Source organism: Sceloporus occidentalis, unplaced genomic scaffold (assembly GCF_023333645.1).
Source record: "Sceloporus occidentalis isolate IW3139 unplaced genomic scaffold, rSceOcc1.0.p SCAF_90, whole genome shotgun sequence".
In the NCBI taxonomy this organism is placed as follows: Eukaryota; Metazoa; Chordata; class Lepidosauria; order Squamata; family Phrynosomatidae; genus Sceloporus; species Sceloporus occidentalis.
The window spans coordinates 823753-844107 of record NW_028317070.1 but is presented as its reverse complement, the minus strand read 5'-3'; the positions used below and the strand labels follow the sequence as shown (position 1 = coordinate 844107).

Sequence of the window (20355 nt, the reverse complement as noted above, 5' to 3'; positions counted from 1 at the left end):
GGACCCTGCTATATTAAAACACATTATACAGCATTTTCACCACATTTCAATTAACAATTAAGTCATAACGTAGAGAAAAAAAGGAACAAAACTAATTTATCTTTATGAAAACAGTTATACTACATTGTGATTTTTAAATACATAGGAGGATATCATTTCAGCTATGTAAATTACAAAATAAAAACCAAAGCTTATTAAAAATATATTGCAGTGTTATAACCTGCTCACTAAAGCAATAAAAACAGTTATATACCAAAAGTAATTGCTTTTTATATACCAGGTCAGTATATCAGAAAATTTCATTGTGATGCATTGGAAAATATTTTACACATATGTGACTGTCTGAAATTGTTTTGTGCATACTAGAAGATACCATGAGTATAATATAATCCACAGTAACCAGATTATCCAGTTGTTTCTCTAATAAAGTGAATTTCCTGTGGGGCTGCATATGAAAACAGTGGGTATTTATTTCCACTGATGCTAGGCAAACTATAATGAATGTTTTTTGCATATATAGTGATAAACTTTGCACGCAGTATGATTCACTGTAACCACATTTTCTAGTGGTATGTCTAATTATATGAATAAAATATAAAACCAGAGCTGGGTATTAGTTCCCTGTATCAACTCACAGGGACCACAATCTAGCTATAGTGAAAACACCAAGTGCTGCCCATGCATTGATCATTTATGCAAGGCAGATATATGTATAAATCTTTAATCTCCACTATGTAAAAAAAACTCCCTGTCACGTTATGTGGCATCTTTATTGTGATACAGCACTGTATATGAGATAGATGACATATGGCAGAGAGTTTGCAGCAGCAAATGGGTTGGAAAAAAAGTTGAATTCACTAAAGCCAACTTGCATGTACTATTCTCTCATGCATAGAAGATGTCACGTCAGATGGGAAAAAAAGAAGTAAATCTGCAGATGCATTAACCTGTAAATTACAAGTCCAAGTTAGAAACCCCCTGGGTTGCAAGGTGACTTGAGAATGAACCAATAGATCTATGTATCACAAATGAAAAGCAAATGCAAATTTTTGCACAAGAATTGTCATATTTAGTATAACGCTCAGATGCACTGAATCAAACATATTGCATTTTTATAACACCATGACAAGCATATAAATATCAATCCTGTACTTACTCCTAGCAGAAGGTAACTACTAATAAATACCTTGTAAATTGTTGGTTTTAAAGCTGGGATCCAGATTCCAATCTCCTTAAGCAATCATATACTTTTTACCTTCCTTTTTATGTGGCTTCATGCTAACAATTTTATATCTTTCACTGCTGCAGGCCAGCATGATACAAGGTGGTATATCAAAATCCGCCACTGTACAGATCAGTCACATTTTGGTTTCTATAAAAGCTTCAGTTTTATTAAGTATAGCATAACCAGTGCATAGTGCTATTAAAGCGTCCGCATCAATGCCATAATTGATGATATCTTGCTGACATCATGTTGCACATGATGTATGGCCCCTGTACCTGGTTCCTGTACAGTTTTATGGCAAACAGGACAAGATGTCTGGTTCCTTTTGAAGCTATCTGTCACGGTTGGGCTGCTATAGGCCTATATGGACAAAAGTATTGTATTATTGAATTCAGGAGTCTCAATCAGACCCTTTGCCACTGGTGTATAAAATCAAGTAATCAAGTAAATCAAATAAATGGGTCATTCTGAAGAGTTCAGCAAATTTAAACGTTGTACTGTAATAGGATAAAACCTTTGCAATAAGTCAGTTTGTAAAATTTAATCTCTGCTAGATATTGCACGGTAAACTGCAAATGATGTTATTGGAAAGTGTAAGCAGCCACCAAGCAGAAGACCATTAAAAGTCACAGAGCAGGGTCACCAAGTGATGAGGCGCATGGTACCTGAAAGTTGCCAATCATCTACAGATCCCATAGCTTAAGAGATCCAAACTGCAAGCCTCACATCACCTAGTACAATGCCAAGTGTCAGATCGAGTGGTGTGAAGCACGCCACCATTGGACTCTGAAGTCTGATTGGCAAGTCTTTGTTCAGTGGATACCAGGAGTACATTATCTGCCTGACTGCACTTTGCCAACTGTAAAGTTTGGTGGAGGAGGGATAATGGTATGGGGCTGTTTTTTCAGGGCTTCCCTTACTTCCAGTGAAGTAAAATCTTAATGCTTTAGCATACCAAGACATTTTGGACAATGCTATACTTCCTACCTTGTGGGAACAGTTTGGGCAAAGCCCTTTTTCTATTCTAGCATGACTAGTTCACAACGCAAGGTCCATTTAGACATGGTTGAATGAGGTTGGTGTGAAAGAACTTGACTGGCCCCCAGAGAGCCCTGACCTCAACCCCATAAAACACCTTTGGGATGTACTGGAACAGTGACTGCAAGCCAGGTCTTCTTGTCCAACATCAGTGCCTGACTGAATGCTCTACTGATGAATGGGCAAAAACTCCCACACAAACACTCCAAAATTGTGTGGAAAGCATTCCTAAAAGAGTGGAAGCTGTTTTAGCTCCAAAGGAGGGACATATTAATGTCTATGTATTTAGAATGTGATATCATAAAAGTCCCTGTTGGTGTAATGGTCAGGTTCCCAATTTTAATATTGTTGTATTATGTTTTATACAGAAATTAGTGCAGAAATCTGGATACAATAGTGACTTAGTAGTGTGTTTCATATTCCTAAATTTCCCGTTCCTGTTAAATTTAAAAAGACTTCCTGAAGAATCTGTTTTGAATGTACCTCTGATACCAAAAAACTGTGGATACAATTCTTTACAGTAGCTTTTGGAAAGAATAAATGGAAATTGTTGTATTGCGGAAAATGCTAATGATATCCCCAGACACAGTTCACCAATAATGTTTGCTGTCTGATGAATTTTTCAAATATTATTGTGAGTCACATATTTTACAAAATACAGACAAACAGTGCTTAATGGATGGAATACTAATCACCATGCAGAAGCAGTTCAAAGTCTTGAATGATTTCATTTATAATTTAAATTACAGATAAATATACAATTTGTATCCATATTAGCCTATTACATTTTCTTAATGAAGACAGATATAATAATTTATGTCAGTTATTCCAAAGCAAAGAATTGCTGAATAATGTGTATGGGCGTTGTATATGAAGATACAAGTAAAAGGATTTATTTTTACACTGGCCAACAAATAATTGACAATATCACAATAATACCTTTATAAATGGAAACAACACAATAAACTGTCTTAATTATATAGTTTCTGCTATAAATATTTATTGGTTTTAAGTTAATTAAAGCTTCTTTTTCGCTGCTATAATTAACCCCTTCAATGCCACAAGTGCGGAGACCAGCCCAACCCTCCCCTGCTGCCCGATTATTCCATTAAGAGGGATTGTGCAGTGTTAACCCCTTCAATGCCGCGACTGTGTATGAGATGTTCGCGACAGACTAACTTTGGAAGGTGTTGGTGTGGAATAAGCTGCATGGGACAGGCCAAAATGCCCCTAGTTAGATTCTCTGAGCTGTCTAATTTTTGGAAATATATAGTTTTAGGCGGTTAAAATGGAATATGGGACCTCTACTTTGTCTCAGATTAGATGTGGACCCAGCAGATGTGTCAAAATTCCATGTTTAAAACTGTAATGCGCATGTTCCAATTTTGAACCCGCAGTGTCTAAAAAACATGCCCTACTCATGTATATGGGGTATTCCTGTGCTCGGGGGTGTTTCTATATACAAATTACAAGTTGTTTCAGTAATTTCATGTACTCAGGGAAAGAAATGTACTAAAATACTGTGTGTGTGGATAAAATGGGTTTGTTAGAAGTTTGACTGCAATATTTAGGACAGACTGGCGCTAAAATGGTTAAATAAATAGTGTTAAAATGCCCCTAGTAAAATACTTTGGGATGTCAACTTACATACTTTTGTTTAGCAGTTTTTTCTTTTTCTGGCCGCTATACTCCACGCATAGCACATTTAAAAAAAATCTTGTTTAGAATAAGCGATGCACGTCATTCATATTAAACCCTGTAAGTGCCAAAATAAATGAAAATACCAGGCATAAGAGGTATTTCCAAAAACAGGACAAATACCTAAATACACTTTTATGAGTTTTTTTCCCATTTGCACTATATATATATATATATATATATATATATATATATATATATATGGTTCTCAAAGTGAAACTGTGAAAATGTTTCCTTTTGTCCAAGATTTTCCCCACATTTTTCTATATTTTTCATACTAAAGGATGGTTTATATAATAATTATATTATAATGACTGTTTCAAAAGAGTTTTGCTGTACCACTGTCAATGTTTTGCTCAGAACAGAGTAATGGAAGTAATGCTGTACCACCATTTATGTCTGGCTCAGTATATAGTGAACATGAATATAGCTTTGATGAAGTCACTGATCAATTTGCAGAAATGGTGGCTCGAAGGTAGAGGATGTCAATCCACAAGACTGGTTAGTTTGAACCTGTGTTCACCGTATTATCTGTTCAGTAAATTTTATTTATTTAAACTAATTGAATTTATTTTTTAGATTTCTATTTTTTTCAGTTGACATACTGTTTACACATTTTGTACAATAAATATTTTTTTGTAGGTGTTTTTACATTTTAAAGTGGGGTATGCCACATATAGGATCCACCATGGGTGCCAAACCCTCCAAGTAAACCCCTAATGACTTCATCAATTAAAAACCTCTATCTTTCTACCACTTCATGTGCACATTTTTTTCTTCATGATGGTGTCCATATAAGTAAAATTAAAAATATGAGGCACCAAAGTGTCTTCCAGGACAAGGTTATAGTACCCCAAACCAGACTAAGGATAATGTGATACATTTCACAATGGTTTGCATGGTTATTCATAACAGTTACCAGGGAGACAGCATATTCCAACTCGTCATCATCTCAATAATTATGATAGGAAACACACATGTTATGCATTGTTGCATTATTTTCTTAATAAGACAAACTACACTGATCCTTAAACTAGATACTTCTGATTTTGCATATTTTGATTTATTATTATTTTTATGATTTATAAACAACATTTGTGGTTAAGAGATATGTTTTATAATTAAATGCAGGGCTATTCACTTCAACAAACTTTCCATTCCTGATGCAAGAAAAAACTCTGTGATACGGAATTATCTTGAACCATTTCTATGTGTCCTCTAAAATTTTGAAAATTATATAATCAGATATTCTTTCGAAAAAAAGAATACTTGCTGTGTCTCTAGTCTGCGAGCAAGTACTTTTAATATATGCTAGTCAGTGATGTTCATGACACTTTGTTATGCATGTAAGGTCACACCTACTCGGTCTCACAAGTACACTTACAGCATTTTTGCACACCTACACATGCAGCATGCATTATTTCATAATAATAACATTCATTCAGAGTAAATATTTAATTTACTCTGAATAAATCTTTTAAAACATACATATTGTACTTAGGCAGTCTACTACTGCTCTATACTAATATTGTTAATTGATTTCATTTTGTTTTGGGTAACACATTGTATCACTTTATAAAATACACCGAACATTCACAATATGGTTTATTCAAAATATTTAAATACAATGTGTTAAACACTATCACTCTGCACTGGGAATGGCGTGAAAGTTAATTTCACAGTACAAAGCACAAATTTTTTTTTTTGATCACAGGCACAGCAAAAAGCACCTGCAGGCTGCATGGAAAATGCAAAAATCCCATCTGCTATCCAAGCTATAGAAGTTGATTTATCCTGTGCAACCATTGTGTGTTTTTTAACTCGTTATATTCTTTTTTTTTTTTTCATTTTGGGTTTCATCTTACTTTTATAGCTTTATTTCAACATTGTTTTACACTAAGACTTTTATTTTTAACAAATTAATACATCTGGTTTTTTTTTTAACAGACACACAATTGCATGAAAAAACAACATTATGTACTCATTTTAACAATGTTTTTTTTTTAGTTATAATTAGATTGCCTTTACAGCCTTTATAGAATACACAATTGAAAATATTGTTTTAATGTAGTATTACTACTACTACTACTAATAATATATAGCTAAAATTACCACACTGTGAGTGTACAAAAAGTAGTTCTGTACATAGTAGGTGTTTTTTTTAAATCCACATGAGTAGCTTTACAGCTTAGAGATACATGCCAATCATGTCAACAACCTTACAGGTGTCTTACTAGGTGTATTCATGGCTTATTTTGTACCTACACAAATAACTGCAGAACTTTCAAGAGTTACCCCATGAGTTTTGAGCAGAGGTATCTGACAGGTCTAATCAAGTGCATCATTAAACCTAATAGGTACAAGATGGTACTGTTAAATAAAAGTTTGAACATGCCACTGAACTTGTGACAATCAGTACTCAACCAGTTCATCATACCAATTTCCCCCTGAATTTCCAATACTATAATTTTGGAATCACAAAAAGGAATGGGCACAAGTGTGACAAGATTGGTGGCACATTATGTCATAGCAAGAGTGTTGTATTGCCAACTCATGGACATACCACATACACCTTCATTTCTATGTTCAATGTAGTCATATTTATGGAATTACAGAATAAAACAGAATGCTACAGGTAAATAATGATTTACTTTACTTATGTAATTTATTATTCAAACAGCCCCACAGCTAGAGCTAGTTTTTAGAAATTAAAAACGATTAATCAGTTTAAATCGCTGTCTCAATTTACTTTTGTTATTTTTTTTTCTTTTAAATCTGGGAATTCTATAGGGTTTACTTAACCACCCATAACCTTGGGGCAAATGTGAGACTGATAGCTTCAATGATCTTTGCAGAATGGGCCCTGTGATGGTGTGTGTTTTAAAAAAATGTTTTAAACATACAGGGATGCCCCCAAATTGTATTTATTTTATTTATCCCCCAATGCCACTGAATAAAATATGGACAATATTCTCATCCAGATTTATTTTATTAGTCACTGCACACAGGGTAGAAGGGGGGCAATTATCAGCAATCAGCTGGGCCTCTATTTTGTTTTCATTTTTTTTTATGTTTGTGCGTGGAGGGGAGCTCACAAGTCAGCTGCCAACCCCCTGGTTGTTGATAGGAATTTTTTTAAGCTACAATTAAGTTCAAACTCGCATTTTCAACTTGCAGGTTAATGAATTTCCGAGTTGTCTGCTTTTCTAAACTTGAATATACTCAACACTCCTGCAGGTGAGTGTATGCAAGGTATGAATTTCTGCTGCTCCAAGCTCACATTTTTTTTGCCAACTTGCAGGCACTCACTGTTTTGTGAAGGGACCTGATTGATATCTTTTGTTTCTTTAATTGAAATAGATTACATTTTAAATTAGAATATTGATATATATTGTTATGTATGTCATATCACTAGCATATTTGCACATTACAGAACTTGTCTTGCATTTCAGGTATAATCAATCTAATTGTCAATCATAATTGTAGTGATTTTTTTTACAGCAGCTTAAATAATGTATCCATTTATTTAAATGTCAACAGCAGTGGGGTAATGCAATAGCATTAAATGTGCAGAAAGCAGCTAAAAGAAAAAAACCCTTTGATTTAAATAAATGTACATCAAGCCTTTGTGTAATTTTGTATAATACAATTGGAAAAAAGATTACAAAAGACAAAGTTACAATGAATAGGGGACAGACCAACAGACCTTATATCCACATAAAAGTTACATACATATCTTATTGGCAGCAAAATTATTAATTGCCAGAAGCTTGAATCCAATGGTTATCCCAACATGGCCAGAAGTAAAAATATCAGACCATTTTTCAACTAAACATGGAAAATGGAATATATGTCGGCTACATAGGGGAGCCGACAGTGAAAGAAATGTTTGTATTGTTAATTTGTTTAAGAGGCAGACCAAGGGATGAACGGGTATTTATACGGTTTATTTATTACGGTTGCTTTATATTATCGTTGTAGGATTGTTGTGTAGACTGATGTCTTGTTGTTATATATGTTCTAGAAGATATAATAAAAATAATATAAAAAAAAAAGAAGATTTGTGTCTCTTTAACAAATCGGTAAGATGTTTAGGAAAGTAGCATGTTTCTCCATTTAAAATGGCATTGGAAGCTTTTGGTAAACCACAGGGCTAAAAATACCTTTTTTTAAAAGCTAATGCAAATCATAACTGCTATGGTAAGGTCTGTGCCTCTGTGCCTATTAACAAACTGACAAAATGTTTAAGAGCAGGGTAGTCCATGCTTTTGGAAAGTTTATAAAACTTTTAATAGAACTTATTTTGCAGAGCAGCAGTAGCCAAAAAAAAAGAAATTGTGGAAAATGAGTAGTGAATTTATACAGAATATTTGTCATATCCTTTCATCCAACCTGATTACTATAGTGGACAATATATCTATTTTGACATGCAAATGATCACATTTTGAATCAGCTGGTGTCTCTTTTCTGTGTAAGTAATGCATTTGATGAATTTACAGAATTGTACCAATTGCACTGAAGAGCTCCCACAATAGAGTTGGTTTAGCCTTTGATGAATGTCTTTTTCACGTGAAAGGATAAAAATGTCAAAATGAGAATAATGCTTTGAAATGATAGGAATTCTTTCACAGGCGTGGCCATACTTTGCATCTTTTTACAAAAAAAATCTACTAAATTACATCTTTCTCAACCCCATTCGTGGTATCAAAACTTCTGAAACGCCAAAATATATTAAAGAAAATATTTTATGAACATTCAGCAAAAATGCATTTTAAGTGCACGGTTCACTATCAGTGACTGGACCATGCCATGGAATATGTGAGGTCAACCACACCACAGTTCCATGTGAAGGCTCACATCTCTTGTATACAAATTTAGTTATACAGTATATTATACTGACACGGTATCAGTATAGTACCGTGTCAGTATACCATACTGATACAGTGTCAGTATAATATACTGTATAACTAAATTTGTATACAAAAGATGTGAGCCTTCTGGCATTCATTAGCTGCTCACACACACACACACACACACACACACACACACACACACACACACACAAATCACTGTCAGTATCTGCTGCCAAGGCAACAGCAAAATACAAAATTTTTATTGTTGCAATGCTAAATAAGTGAATAAGAGATTTGTCATCAGTAGCCCCAAGCATGATTTCCACAAAAGCAGCAATAGCAGCCAAATATTCTGTTTAACACCATGTGCTATTTTTTCCTTTTGTTTTAGATCGTATTGTATGTTTTATGAACAACTGTGATTGGAGGTTTTTAACCCTGCGTACAGTCTAATCCTCCTTAAAATTACAAAATTATACCAATGAATGAAATACTTTCTGCAGCATTTTGGCATTTACTGATTTCGGGCACCACAGTCTTAATTGTATTCCATCACTATAGTAACAATATTATGATACACAATCAAGTGTTCGCATAAATGTGAAGACAAATAAAATACGTAGTAATAATAGTATACACAGCATAATACATGTTATTTGAACTCTTTGTACAATAGGCTAATACAGTGTTTTCATGCTTTGTCAAATTCTCATGAATGTAAACCGGTGTAAAACATGGTCCATATATATAAAATGATGAGCTTCTGATAGTTAGGCTGTATAGACAATGGATAATCTAAGTTTTGAAGTGTAACCCACTAGCTGGTTAAGCTTTGTTTGCAGAGAAAAGGGGATGCCTTATATAGTATGTGATTGACAACAGCAATTTTGAGTATTAAGTATTGCGTTAAGCATTACTTAATACTCAAAATTAAGTAATGCTTAACGCAATACTTAATACTCAAAATGAAGTATTAAGTATTGCGTTAAGCATTGTAAGTTGATTTTAAAACGTCTTAAATGGATATAGAACACCGTTCTTTGGACATGCCCACAATGACATGAGTGTTTTACATTGCTTGCTGTACAGTGAATTGCTTACATCACTTTTTTGAATACCATACTGAATCATCTTACTGATGTCATTTTTGATGCCCCAACACAAGTTTTTTAAACGCATAGGATATGTATAGCATATGTGCCTTCCTCTCTCCTTCATTTCTCTCTCTCTCTACATATTTCTCTTTATATCTCCTCTCTCATTATGTCCCTCTTTTTCGTTTTCTCTTTCTCCCTCCCTTTCCTTCTTCCTCTTTCATCCTCTCATTTTCTTGTACATATATATATATATATATATATATATATATATATATATATATATATATATATATATATATATATATATATGTCTGTGTCAGTGATCCATCTGAACATTAGCTTTACATATGTACATTACACAACTGGAATTACCTAGGATAAAACTGTAGCTTAATGGAGCATTCTGTTGTTGTGAGTATATTACCTTGTAAATTGTTATACACATTTTTGTAATTTATACCAATATATTATCAATATGTATTATAAATATAAGCAAGGCAAACAAAAGAAGTTAACTGAAATTTGAGTCATGCATCTCTGTTTTCTTTGTTCCCTTGTTGCCACTAAGATAAATGAATAAAAAACAAATAACTGAAATGTAACATACCCATGGGAGTTCCAACGCCATAACCCTTTGAATCTATAAGGCCTCCAATCTGTGTCAGGTTACAGTTGCGTTGTACGACAAATTCAATGGTTGTTGATTCCATTAGAAAGGCATAATCTGAGGTTAGCACACGTTGGATGCCTTCTTCATTATTTTTGACAAGCACCGACTGGCTTCTGCTGTTCATAAAGGCCCACATTTTTTCATATGTAGGTATTTTGGATTTCTAGAACACACAATTGTAAATTATTAGTGTTAATGGAAAACCAAAGAAAAAAATCTGCCTTTGCGTGATCCAAAGTTTATGTTACAATTTGTATATGGTTAAGGATTAAATTAAAATTTGAAAGATTTTTCAAAATCCAATGAGAATGTTTAAATCTGTCCACTAGGTAGCATCATATCTTTTTTTCCCTTACTTCAAGTCAGAAAAGTAATTTTTGGAAACTTATGTCTTGTTAAACAGTTAAGTTTGCAAATTGTGTAATAGAAATGTATTTATCCCCTACTATTAGATAATGGAATCTCATTATAACCCTTGCACAGCTTCTCAGAATATGATGGCACTATATAAATCAATAAATAATTATGTATTTAAGAAAATTTAGCCTGTCCTGTTAAAAACTGGTTACACCTTATCAGCAGGAATATTTGCAATCAAATGTTTCAATTCTCATAGCACAATGGATGAATTTTGGCCTTTTCTTCTATGTAAAACTGCTTTACCTAAGACATCTATAACTTTTTGAGCATTCAATTGTAGTCATTAGACTGAACTTCTCAATGGGTTTCAGTCTTGTCTATGTGTATTGCACTAACAGATGTGTCGTGAAAAGTGCAGGTGTCACAAAGCGCTCACTGACCTCCAAATCAGGATAATAAATGCAATACTTTATTAATCTCTCATGCATAACATAGAATGAAACATCAAGACATTACCAGAGATTGTAGCATCACTCTCGTTGGAGGGACTCAACGGGAGGAACAACCTTTCTGGTGCATCACAGGCGAAAGCGCGTCCGCTCCAGCAGCCTGGAAAGTTCCCTGTTGCCCCCCTTGAATCCCTGCGTTTTATAGTTGTTTATGTTTACAACATATTCCTTTAGAATAATACTGGCATATATCCAGGATTACTTTCGCAATCGCTCCCTGCTACATCCTGTGTATTTTGGCATCAACAACCCTTCAGTACTTTTCCAGTCATGAAAGAAGGAGAACACATTATTTAACCCTTCCACTCCTCAAACTTATCACATTCGTATCACAATATGTCATTATAAAATGTAATTTCTTGCTCATCAACCATTTTGAACTAGATTTCAAAATTGGAAATTCATGGTTCTGATGGACTTGATGTAGCAAAGTACCCCCACATTTCTAACACTACCATGCTTGGTCATTGTTACATCATTCTTAATGTGAAATTGCATACTTGAATCTAATGTTTTCCTAGTGTTTGTTCTCACTGACCCCAGCTAAGGAGAGACAGGCCTACAAATTCTTAGACATCGTTCTGGAGAGTCAACTGAGGAGAAAGAGGCCTGTATATCTTGTTGCTCTATGGAGTTTGGGGAGCAGACCTCTTTGAAATATTACCTGGACTTACCTAGGGCCCCAAAATGGTGATAAGTGCTGTGATGGCAGACACAAAAACAAAGTAAGAAGTAGACTTGTGCATTCATATTCGAGAGAACATGAAAACAAACACACAATTTTGCGTTTTTGTTGTTCAAACCGAATACCGAATAAGCAAATATGGCAGCAGGTAAATATATACAAAGACAAAGAAATCTTTGTTTCTTCGTGTTCGTCTATATAAATATCTCCTAACTAATCTCCCCCATATAAATCACCTATCTTAAGACTTCGTAGCATAGCAGGGGTTAATGAAGAGCAGCTGCCCTTCATTGGTTGATGCCAGAGGAGCTCCTTGCCATCGACCAATAGGGATTTTAAATAATCTTAAGGAATTTTAAAAAAACTGCTGTTAACTGTTACAGTGTTAACCCCGTAGTAACCCCTGCTACAAAACCGGCTGAAAACAAAGAGAAAAATGAACACGAAGAACGTATATGAATATTCGCCAGAACAAACACGGGAACAGGTGAATATATGTGGAATATGAATAGTTTGATTTTCACGAAGAGGAACACAAAGACTTGGCTGGCGTCCATGTCTCTAGTGGAGGAACAACAACTCCAGGCTTATCATTCTCACATCTCTTTGCATGCCATTTCTATCTTCAGTGAAATCTTCAAATTTAACCAAAGTGTAAAGGTGAGTTCAGATGTGGACCTCCTTGCTTACTTGTGCTTAGAAGGATCCAAAATGCATTTTACTGATGTGATTCATGAAGGCTGAAATGTATGTCTGGGGTTGTTGATTGGCTTGCTAATGAAGAGGAAATTTGCCTTATGCTTTAAATTTAGACTTGCCTTGTAGGCAAGATCAGACTGCAGTGTTGATGGAGTTGTTCCTCTGTAAAACCACAAGTGAACTAAAACTTGAGATGCATCCCAACTGGATGAGGATGTACCATAGAAAATGCTGTTAACTTGTTACCTGCACTCATTTAAGTAACTTATACCTTTGCAGGCTGCTAACATGCTTTCTATTCTTGGTTGAGTTAGTATTATACCTCTTTGCACATAAACTACTTAGTTTTATTTCTTACAACGAAACTGTGTTAGTTATAGAGTGATATGATATGGTTGTGGTAAAGATATAATTGTTTTCTTAGTTGAGTGCACATATTCAACACAACTTTAGAAGACTTAGTTGTGTCCATATCATTAGCAACAGGGACTTTTATGACATTGCATTCTAAATACATAGATTTTAATATGTAGTTGGTTCTCCTTATGCAGCTATAACAGCTATAATAGCTTCCACTCCTTGGAGTGTTTCTGTGGGAATTTTTGCCCATTCATCCAGTAGAGAACTTGTGAGGTCAGGTACCGATGTTGGACAAGAAGGCCTGGCTCGCAATCTCCGTTCCAGTTCATCCTAAAGGTGTTTGACAAGTGTGAGGTCAGGGCTCTGTGCAAGCCAGTCAAGTTCTTCCACACTAAACTCACCCAACTATGTCATATGGAGCTTGCTTTTTGCACTGGAGCACAGTCATGCTGGAATAGAAAAGGGCCTTGCCTAAACTGTTCCGACAAAGTTGGAAGCATAACATTGTCCAAAATGACTTGGTATGTCCCCTTTACAGCCAAAATAAATAATAATGTTATAGAGACAGTTATATGTTTTTGTCATACAAGAATAACAACTGGTATACAATACTCTGAAAATTAGAAAACTGTGAAATGTATTTGCCCACTAATGGTGTTATCTAATCAATCAAAATGCAAATAAAATAATAATAATGCTAATGCTAAATTACACTATAATGTATACCACATGGGGTCACAAGTTAGACATTCACCAAAGTAAGGCTTAACCAGTCCATTTGACCATTCAAACCTAGGAGAAGAAACAATAACAAAAATATATAATTGACCTTATTGTTTTTCTTTAAATCATGACATCTACCATATGATAATTGCTGAGGTTGATTTCAGACAACATAACATTTAACATTGTGGTGTGTCAGCAAAAAATAGTTCAACTAGTTCACATGCTTTCCTAACAGCAGTTTTAATGGTTCATAGCTTTATAATGATGAAACTACACATTGTGTGTCTGACAGTAATTGAGTTGCTAAATTACTAGAAATTAGAGGAAATTAATTATTTCTTACAATCCATTGTATTTCTGTTTTAGACAGATTTAGCGAGTACTGATGAAAATAGAAAATAACTATAAGCAATGATTTAATTGAAACTATAAATCATGAAAACATTCAACCCTTTCCTAACCTCTTAGGTACACTGTATCATTAACAGATATTAAAAGTAACTAAATCCATTTATTTTATGGTTGCCTATGATGCATGTTTTTGGTTTGTCATTTCCTGGAGATGGCCCCACCTTTGCGGCTATAACAGCTCCCACTCTTCTGAGAAGGCTTTTCACAAGATTTTGAAGTGCATCTGTGGGAATTTGTGTCAATTCAACCAAAAGAGCATTTGTGAGGTCAGGTAATGATGTTGGACAAGAGGTCCTGGCTGGCAATTGGGATTCCAATTAATCCAAAAGGTGTTTAGTGGCGTTAAGGTCAGAGCTTTGTGCAGGCCACTCGAGTTCCTCCACATCAAACTTCTCAAACCATGTCTTTATGTACCTTGGTTTGTGCACAAGAGCACAGTCATGCTGAAACAGGAACAGGCCTTCCCTTAACTGATGCCACAAAGTTGGTAGCATACAATTGTCTAAAATGTCTTTATATACTGTAACATTGACATTACCCTTCACCCAGAGAAACAGCCCCAGGCTATGATCCGTCTTCCACCAAACTTTTCAGTAGACACTATGTATTTCGGTAGGTCCAAAGTCCAGTGACAGTGTGCTTTACACCACTCCAGTTGATGCTTGGCATTGTGCATAATGATCTTGAGCTAGTATGCGACTGCTAGTCCATGGAAACTCATTTCATGAAGCAGTTTGAGTGATGCTACAAAGGACAGGTGATTTCTACATGATATGTGCTTCAGTGGCCCTGCTCTTTGACTGTGTGTGGTCTATTGCTGAGCTGTTAATCCTAGACGCTTCAACTTAAAAATAATAGAACCTAGGCAGAGCATGTTGGTCTATGGAAACAGCATGTTCTTGTGCTTGATTTTATATACATGTTAGCAATGTGTGTGTCTGAAACACCTAAACTTAATAACTAGGAAGAGTATCCACATACCTTTGGTCATATAGTGTATATTATTCTACTGATTAATACAGATACTAACACATCAAACAAACTGAACAAGGAGCTACAGTTCTTGTGATTATGGGGCTAACATGCATTATTGTGGGTCCCATGTAAAACACATCTTAACCTTCTTCTCTGTTGTTATTAGAAAATAATGTTTGTTTTGTTGAAGATGCACAGACAGGAGAATAGGTCCTCCTGTCTACCTGCTGGGCCTCCTAGCCACTTCTCTGCTCCCTGGTCATCTACCTGCCACCTAGACACCTCGTATGTCCCTCCTATGTATTATGAATTGGTTATTAAACTAGATGCAGAATTGTATCCATTGAGTCAACCTCAATGGATGCAACCTGTCTTTCCAACATGGGTGAAAACAGTTGTGAGGTATGTTATGTTATGAGTATTACATCAGGAATCTTGTTTTTTCTCAGAAAATGCGAAAAATGTGTAAAAATGTTTTACGTGTTTTACTAGCTCAAGATCATTATGCACAATGCCAAGCATCAACTGGAGTGGTGTAAAGCACACTGTCACTGGACTTTGGAATACATGTTACTATATATTGTATCCAAGTAAAGGTTTTCTTCCTTAAAAATAAGCTCATCCCACAATAACCCAGCAATGAAAAGCTATAAAAACAGGAAATAAAATGTTCTTAGTTTCACAATATATTTTTACACATTTTTCGCATTTTCTGAGAAAAAACAAGATTCCTGATGTAATACTCATAACATAACATACCTCACAACTGTTTTCACCCATGTTGGAAAGACAGGTTGCATCCATTGAGGTTGACTCAATGGATACAATTCTGCATCTAGTTTAATAACCAATTCATAATACATAGGAGGGACATACGAGGTGTCTAGGTGGCAGGTAGATGACCAGGGAGCAGAGAAGTGGCTAGGAGGCCCAGCAAGTAGACAGGAGGACCTATTCTCCTGTCTGTGCATCTTCAATAAAACAAACATTATTTTCTAATAACAACAGAGAAGAAGGTTAAGATGTGTTTTACATGGGAAAAAACATTTTTTTTTAGCTTTTATAGCTTTTCATTGCTGGGTTATTGTGGGATGAGCTTATTTTTAAGGAAGAAAACCTTTACTTGGATACAATATATAGTAACATGTATTTCATTTTATAACTACATTCAAATTGGCACAAAAATCGCACTGAAATTTATAAAATGTTTTATTTTGCTTTGTATTGATTTAAAAGTAGGGTTTATTTAGAATTCATTAAAACTATCTCAAGGGGGGCGCCGGTGAGCGGCTTTTAAATGCCGCTCACCGGCATTTATTTATTTATTTTTTTATACGGAGGAGAGAGAGGGGCACCTAGCAACCGCTCGGCGCCCCTCATTCTCCTCCACGAGCCCTCTACCCCCGTCTCGGTGGCGGCATTTCATGCAGAGCCGGCACCAGCGAGCGGCTTTTAAACACTGATGCGGAGGAGAGAGAGGGGCGCCTAGCAACCGCTCGGCGCCCCTCGTTCTCCCCCGCATCAAACAAAAGAAGACAGTGTTTAAAAGCCGCTCGCTGGTGCCCGCTGCTTCACTGCTGGGCGCCGAAATATGACGTCATTTTACGGCGCTCAGCAGTGAAGCAGCGGGCACCAGCGAGCGTGCAGGAAGACAGCAGCATCGTGCTCCCGTCGCTGGACTTCAAGGTGAGAGGGGGGGGGGGTTAGGAAGTGATAAGGGAGGGAGGGAGGGAGGGAAGGAGGGGGTTAAAAAGTGATGAGGGAGGGAGGGAGGGAAGGAGGGGGTTAAAAAGTGATAAGGGAGGGAGGGAGGGGGTTAAAAAGTGATAAGGGAGGGGGTTAAAAAGTGATAAGGGGGAGGGAGGGGGTTAAAAAGTGATAAGGGAGGGAGGGGGTTAAACAGTGATAAGGGAGGGAGGGGTTTAAAAAGTGATAAGGGGGAGGGAGGGGGTTAAAAAGTGATAAGGGGGGAGATGGGGTAGATATATGTAAAGAGTGTGCATTAATGTGTGGATGCATTGAGTGAATTAGAGAGAGCATGAGTTAATATGTGAATGTATTGTCTGAATGATGGAGAGCATGAGTTAATGTGTGGATGAATTGTCTGAATGAGGGAGAGCATGAGTTAATGTGTTGATGCATTGAGTGAATGAGGGAGAGCATGAGTTAATGTGTGGATGAATTGTCTGAATGAGGGAGAGCATGAGTTAATGTGTGGATGCATTGAGTGAATGAGGGAGAGCATGAGTTAATGTGTGGATGCATTGAGTGAATGAGGGAGAGCATGAGTTAATGTGTGGATGAGTTGTCTGAATTAAAGTGTGAATTAGTGACTGTAGACTGTAAAAGTGTTTGTGTATCATAGATGTATAATTGTGGAAGGGCAAAGATGGCACTAGCAGGAGGTTTGAGCCTTGGGGACCAAGATGGCACAGGCAGGGTGTATATGGGACAACGATGGCACTGGCCGGACTGTTTGGGGACAAAGTTGACTTGTGCTGGACTATTTGTGGACAAAGATTGCAAATCTTATGTGTGTAATCTGGGTGCTGGCCAGGTTCTATGTGGGCAGTGTGGACGCCAGGGCTTGCTTTGGGGTGTGCAACCTGTGATCTATGCCTGTAATTTAGGGGTTTTTAAATATACCTTTAATGCCGTGTTTTTATGTGAATTCCAATTGATCTTTACCTGCAAAGCTGGGTTTTTGTGTTATTCTGTAGATCCATATCTGCTATGCTATGTTTCCATACATTATTTATGTGTACCTGCAAATACAGGGTTAATATGTCTTATTCAGTTGATCTATACCTGCGATGCTACGTTTCATATATTATTATTGTATACCTGCAAATACAGGACTTGTATGTCTGATTCTGTTTATTTGATATATACCTTCAGTGCTGAGATCACAAGTGAATTTCAATTGATCTGGGTTTGTGTGTTGATCTATACCTGCTATCGGCAGCATGGACTAATATTTATATATATGGGCAGCAGGGGCTAGTAAATGGGTTTTAGATATTTGGACAGGGGCGCAATTTCAGTGCTTGCCATAGGCGCTATTTTCAGTAGATACGCCACTGTTCTACTGTGTCAGGTGATTTAAGTCTGTTTGTATGACATAAATGTCTAGCTTTAAAAAGTACAATGAGTTTGAATCGTTAATGTACGTTTTTCTAAAATGTTGACCTTAACAGCATGTACTTCAAACCTTAAGAAAATATGTTAAGCCATGAATGTGACAAGCATATTATATTTCTTCAATGTTGCTTTAATTGTATATAATATATATATATATATATATATATATATATATATATATATATATATATATATACACACGCACACACACCTATAACACACCAGAAAAATATTTGTGAATAACTTGTTGCAGATCAATTTACAGGAAATAGTAAAGAAATTGCACGGCGGGCCAGGACAGGTACTCTTGCCTCCTATTATTAAAATGAAGTATGGACATGGGGCCATACCAAAGAAGTGGTTGTACACTGGGCAGCACTTGAGGGCCGTAAAGAAAGATGAGGGGGTAGAGCATCTCTGAGGGAGTTATAAACAGAGGGCTCATAGGTCAGCAAGGTCTCTTTTCAACAGAAAATGTTTCCTCCCATCCCTCCCTACATTTTTTACACTGTAAGTCACATACCTCACAGCCTGACCCACATATGCCAGTCCAGAAGGATGCTGCTTTTCCCACGTCGGCAATCAGTTGCAACCTTCGCCATCTACTTATTCACTCCCTCTTTCATTGCGGGAGAGTGGGGTTTCTTAAATAGAGGGGGGGCGGGCTTACAGGCAAGCATGCTGCACCAGCCTTTTGGCAATGGTCAAAGGTCAAGGGGATGGCGTCCACAGCACCATGCGCGAGGTCACTCTCAGCAGCGCTATATGGACTCCAAGTTCCCTGCATATGGCACTCAGTTTTTCTGAAGCTCACGGTGTGCTACAATTTTGGATTGCATTTGGATTAACACTTTGCATGCTTACTGAGCCTGGCTTGTTTATCAGCTTAACCCTATGCCTTCTGTCTGCCATGTTGAGTTATTTTCCAGACTGAGTTATATGCATTCCCGTCTGCTCTGGACTCATTTACTCCAACTGCTCTGGCTGGTTCCTGAGAGAGACTAGTGATTATGTTTGAGATTCTGGTAGGGTGCAGGTGTTAATCATCTATAGGCGTGGTGACTAGTGGTGCACAGAGTCCGTGGTTTAAATGCAGGACACTCCTGGGATTATGTGGCTGCTGCCGTGCTGACTCCTGCAGCTCCAGCAGGGATACAGAAGATACGCCCATACCAGCTGGTGATTTTAAATTGGTTGAGATTGGTCTGGATTTAGTTTACATTACTACTGTCTGACAAGAACTCCTTTTAATAATGGTGTAATGTTTTCTTGGTGTTCTGTCAAACAAAGAGTTTGATGATTGTTACAAAATCTAACGGATATATATATATGACATGTTCTTGCGTGCTACATTGGGCACCACCTCACTCACGAATATTGTAAACGTTATAAAATACTTAACATTGCCCTCTTAATATTGGCTATTCTGGTACAGCAAAGTCAAAGATTATTTAGAATTCATTAGAAAGTGTATTCTTGAAATGTACAATTTACTGTAACATATACTGTAGTTTAGTATATCATATAATTGGATTTCATTATTCATTTACACTAATTATTTATTCTTTAATCTAACATTAGATGTTCTGTTGAAAATGTGCAGGACACAAGGCAATTAATTATGAGCAATTTAAGATATGACAACAAAAAAGAGCTAGTTACAAATTCTGCTAGTTTTGACATAATATATTTTATACATCTAACGATGTTTCATTATTCAATCAAAAGGTGAATTGTGATAATAATTTACAAATCCCTAAACATCATACTTCTCTCTTCAACAGGTGTCAGTCCTCAATGAATATAAGCGTATAAGGGAAGTATGTTAATAATTACTACAGTATAAAACTGAGTAATGTAATCATGATCCTTAATAGCAGCATTGTCTTTGATACTATTGGATTTTTT

General features: G+C 36.2%; 1 protein-coding gene across 1 annotated transcript in view; it reads right to left on the bottom strand.

Annotated features, from left to right (window-relative positions):
- LOC149284586 (glutamate receptor ionotropic, kainate 2) overlaps positions 1 to 20355 on the bottom strand; it is a 274071-nt gene that overhangs the window by 25045 nt on the left and 228671 nt on the right. Inside the window, exon 14 of the mRNA XM_089496448.1 lies at positions 10519 to 10744. Coding sequence (XP_089352574.1) covers positions 10519 to 10744 — 226 coding nt within the window. The remainder of the gene's footprint in view (positions 1 to 10518; positions 10745 to 20355) is intronic.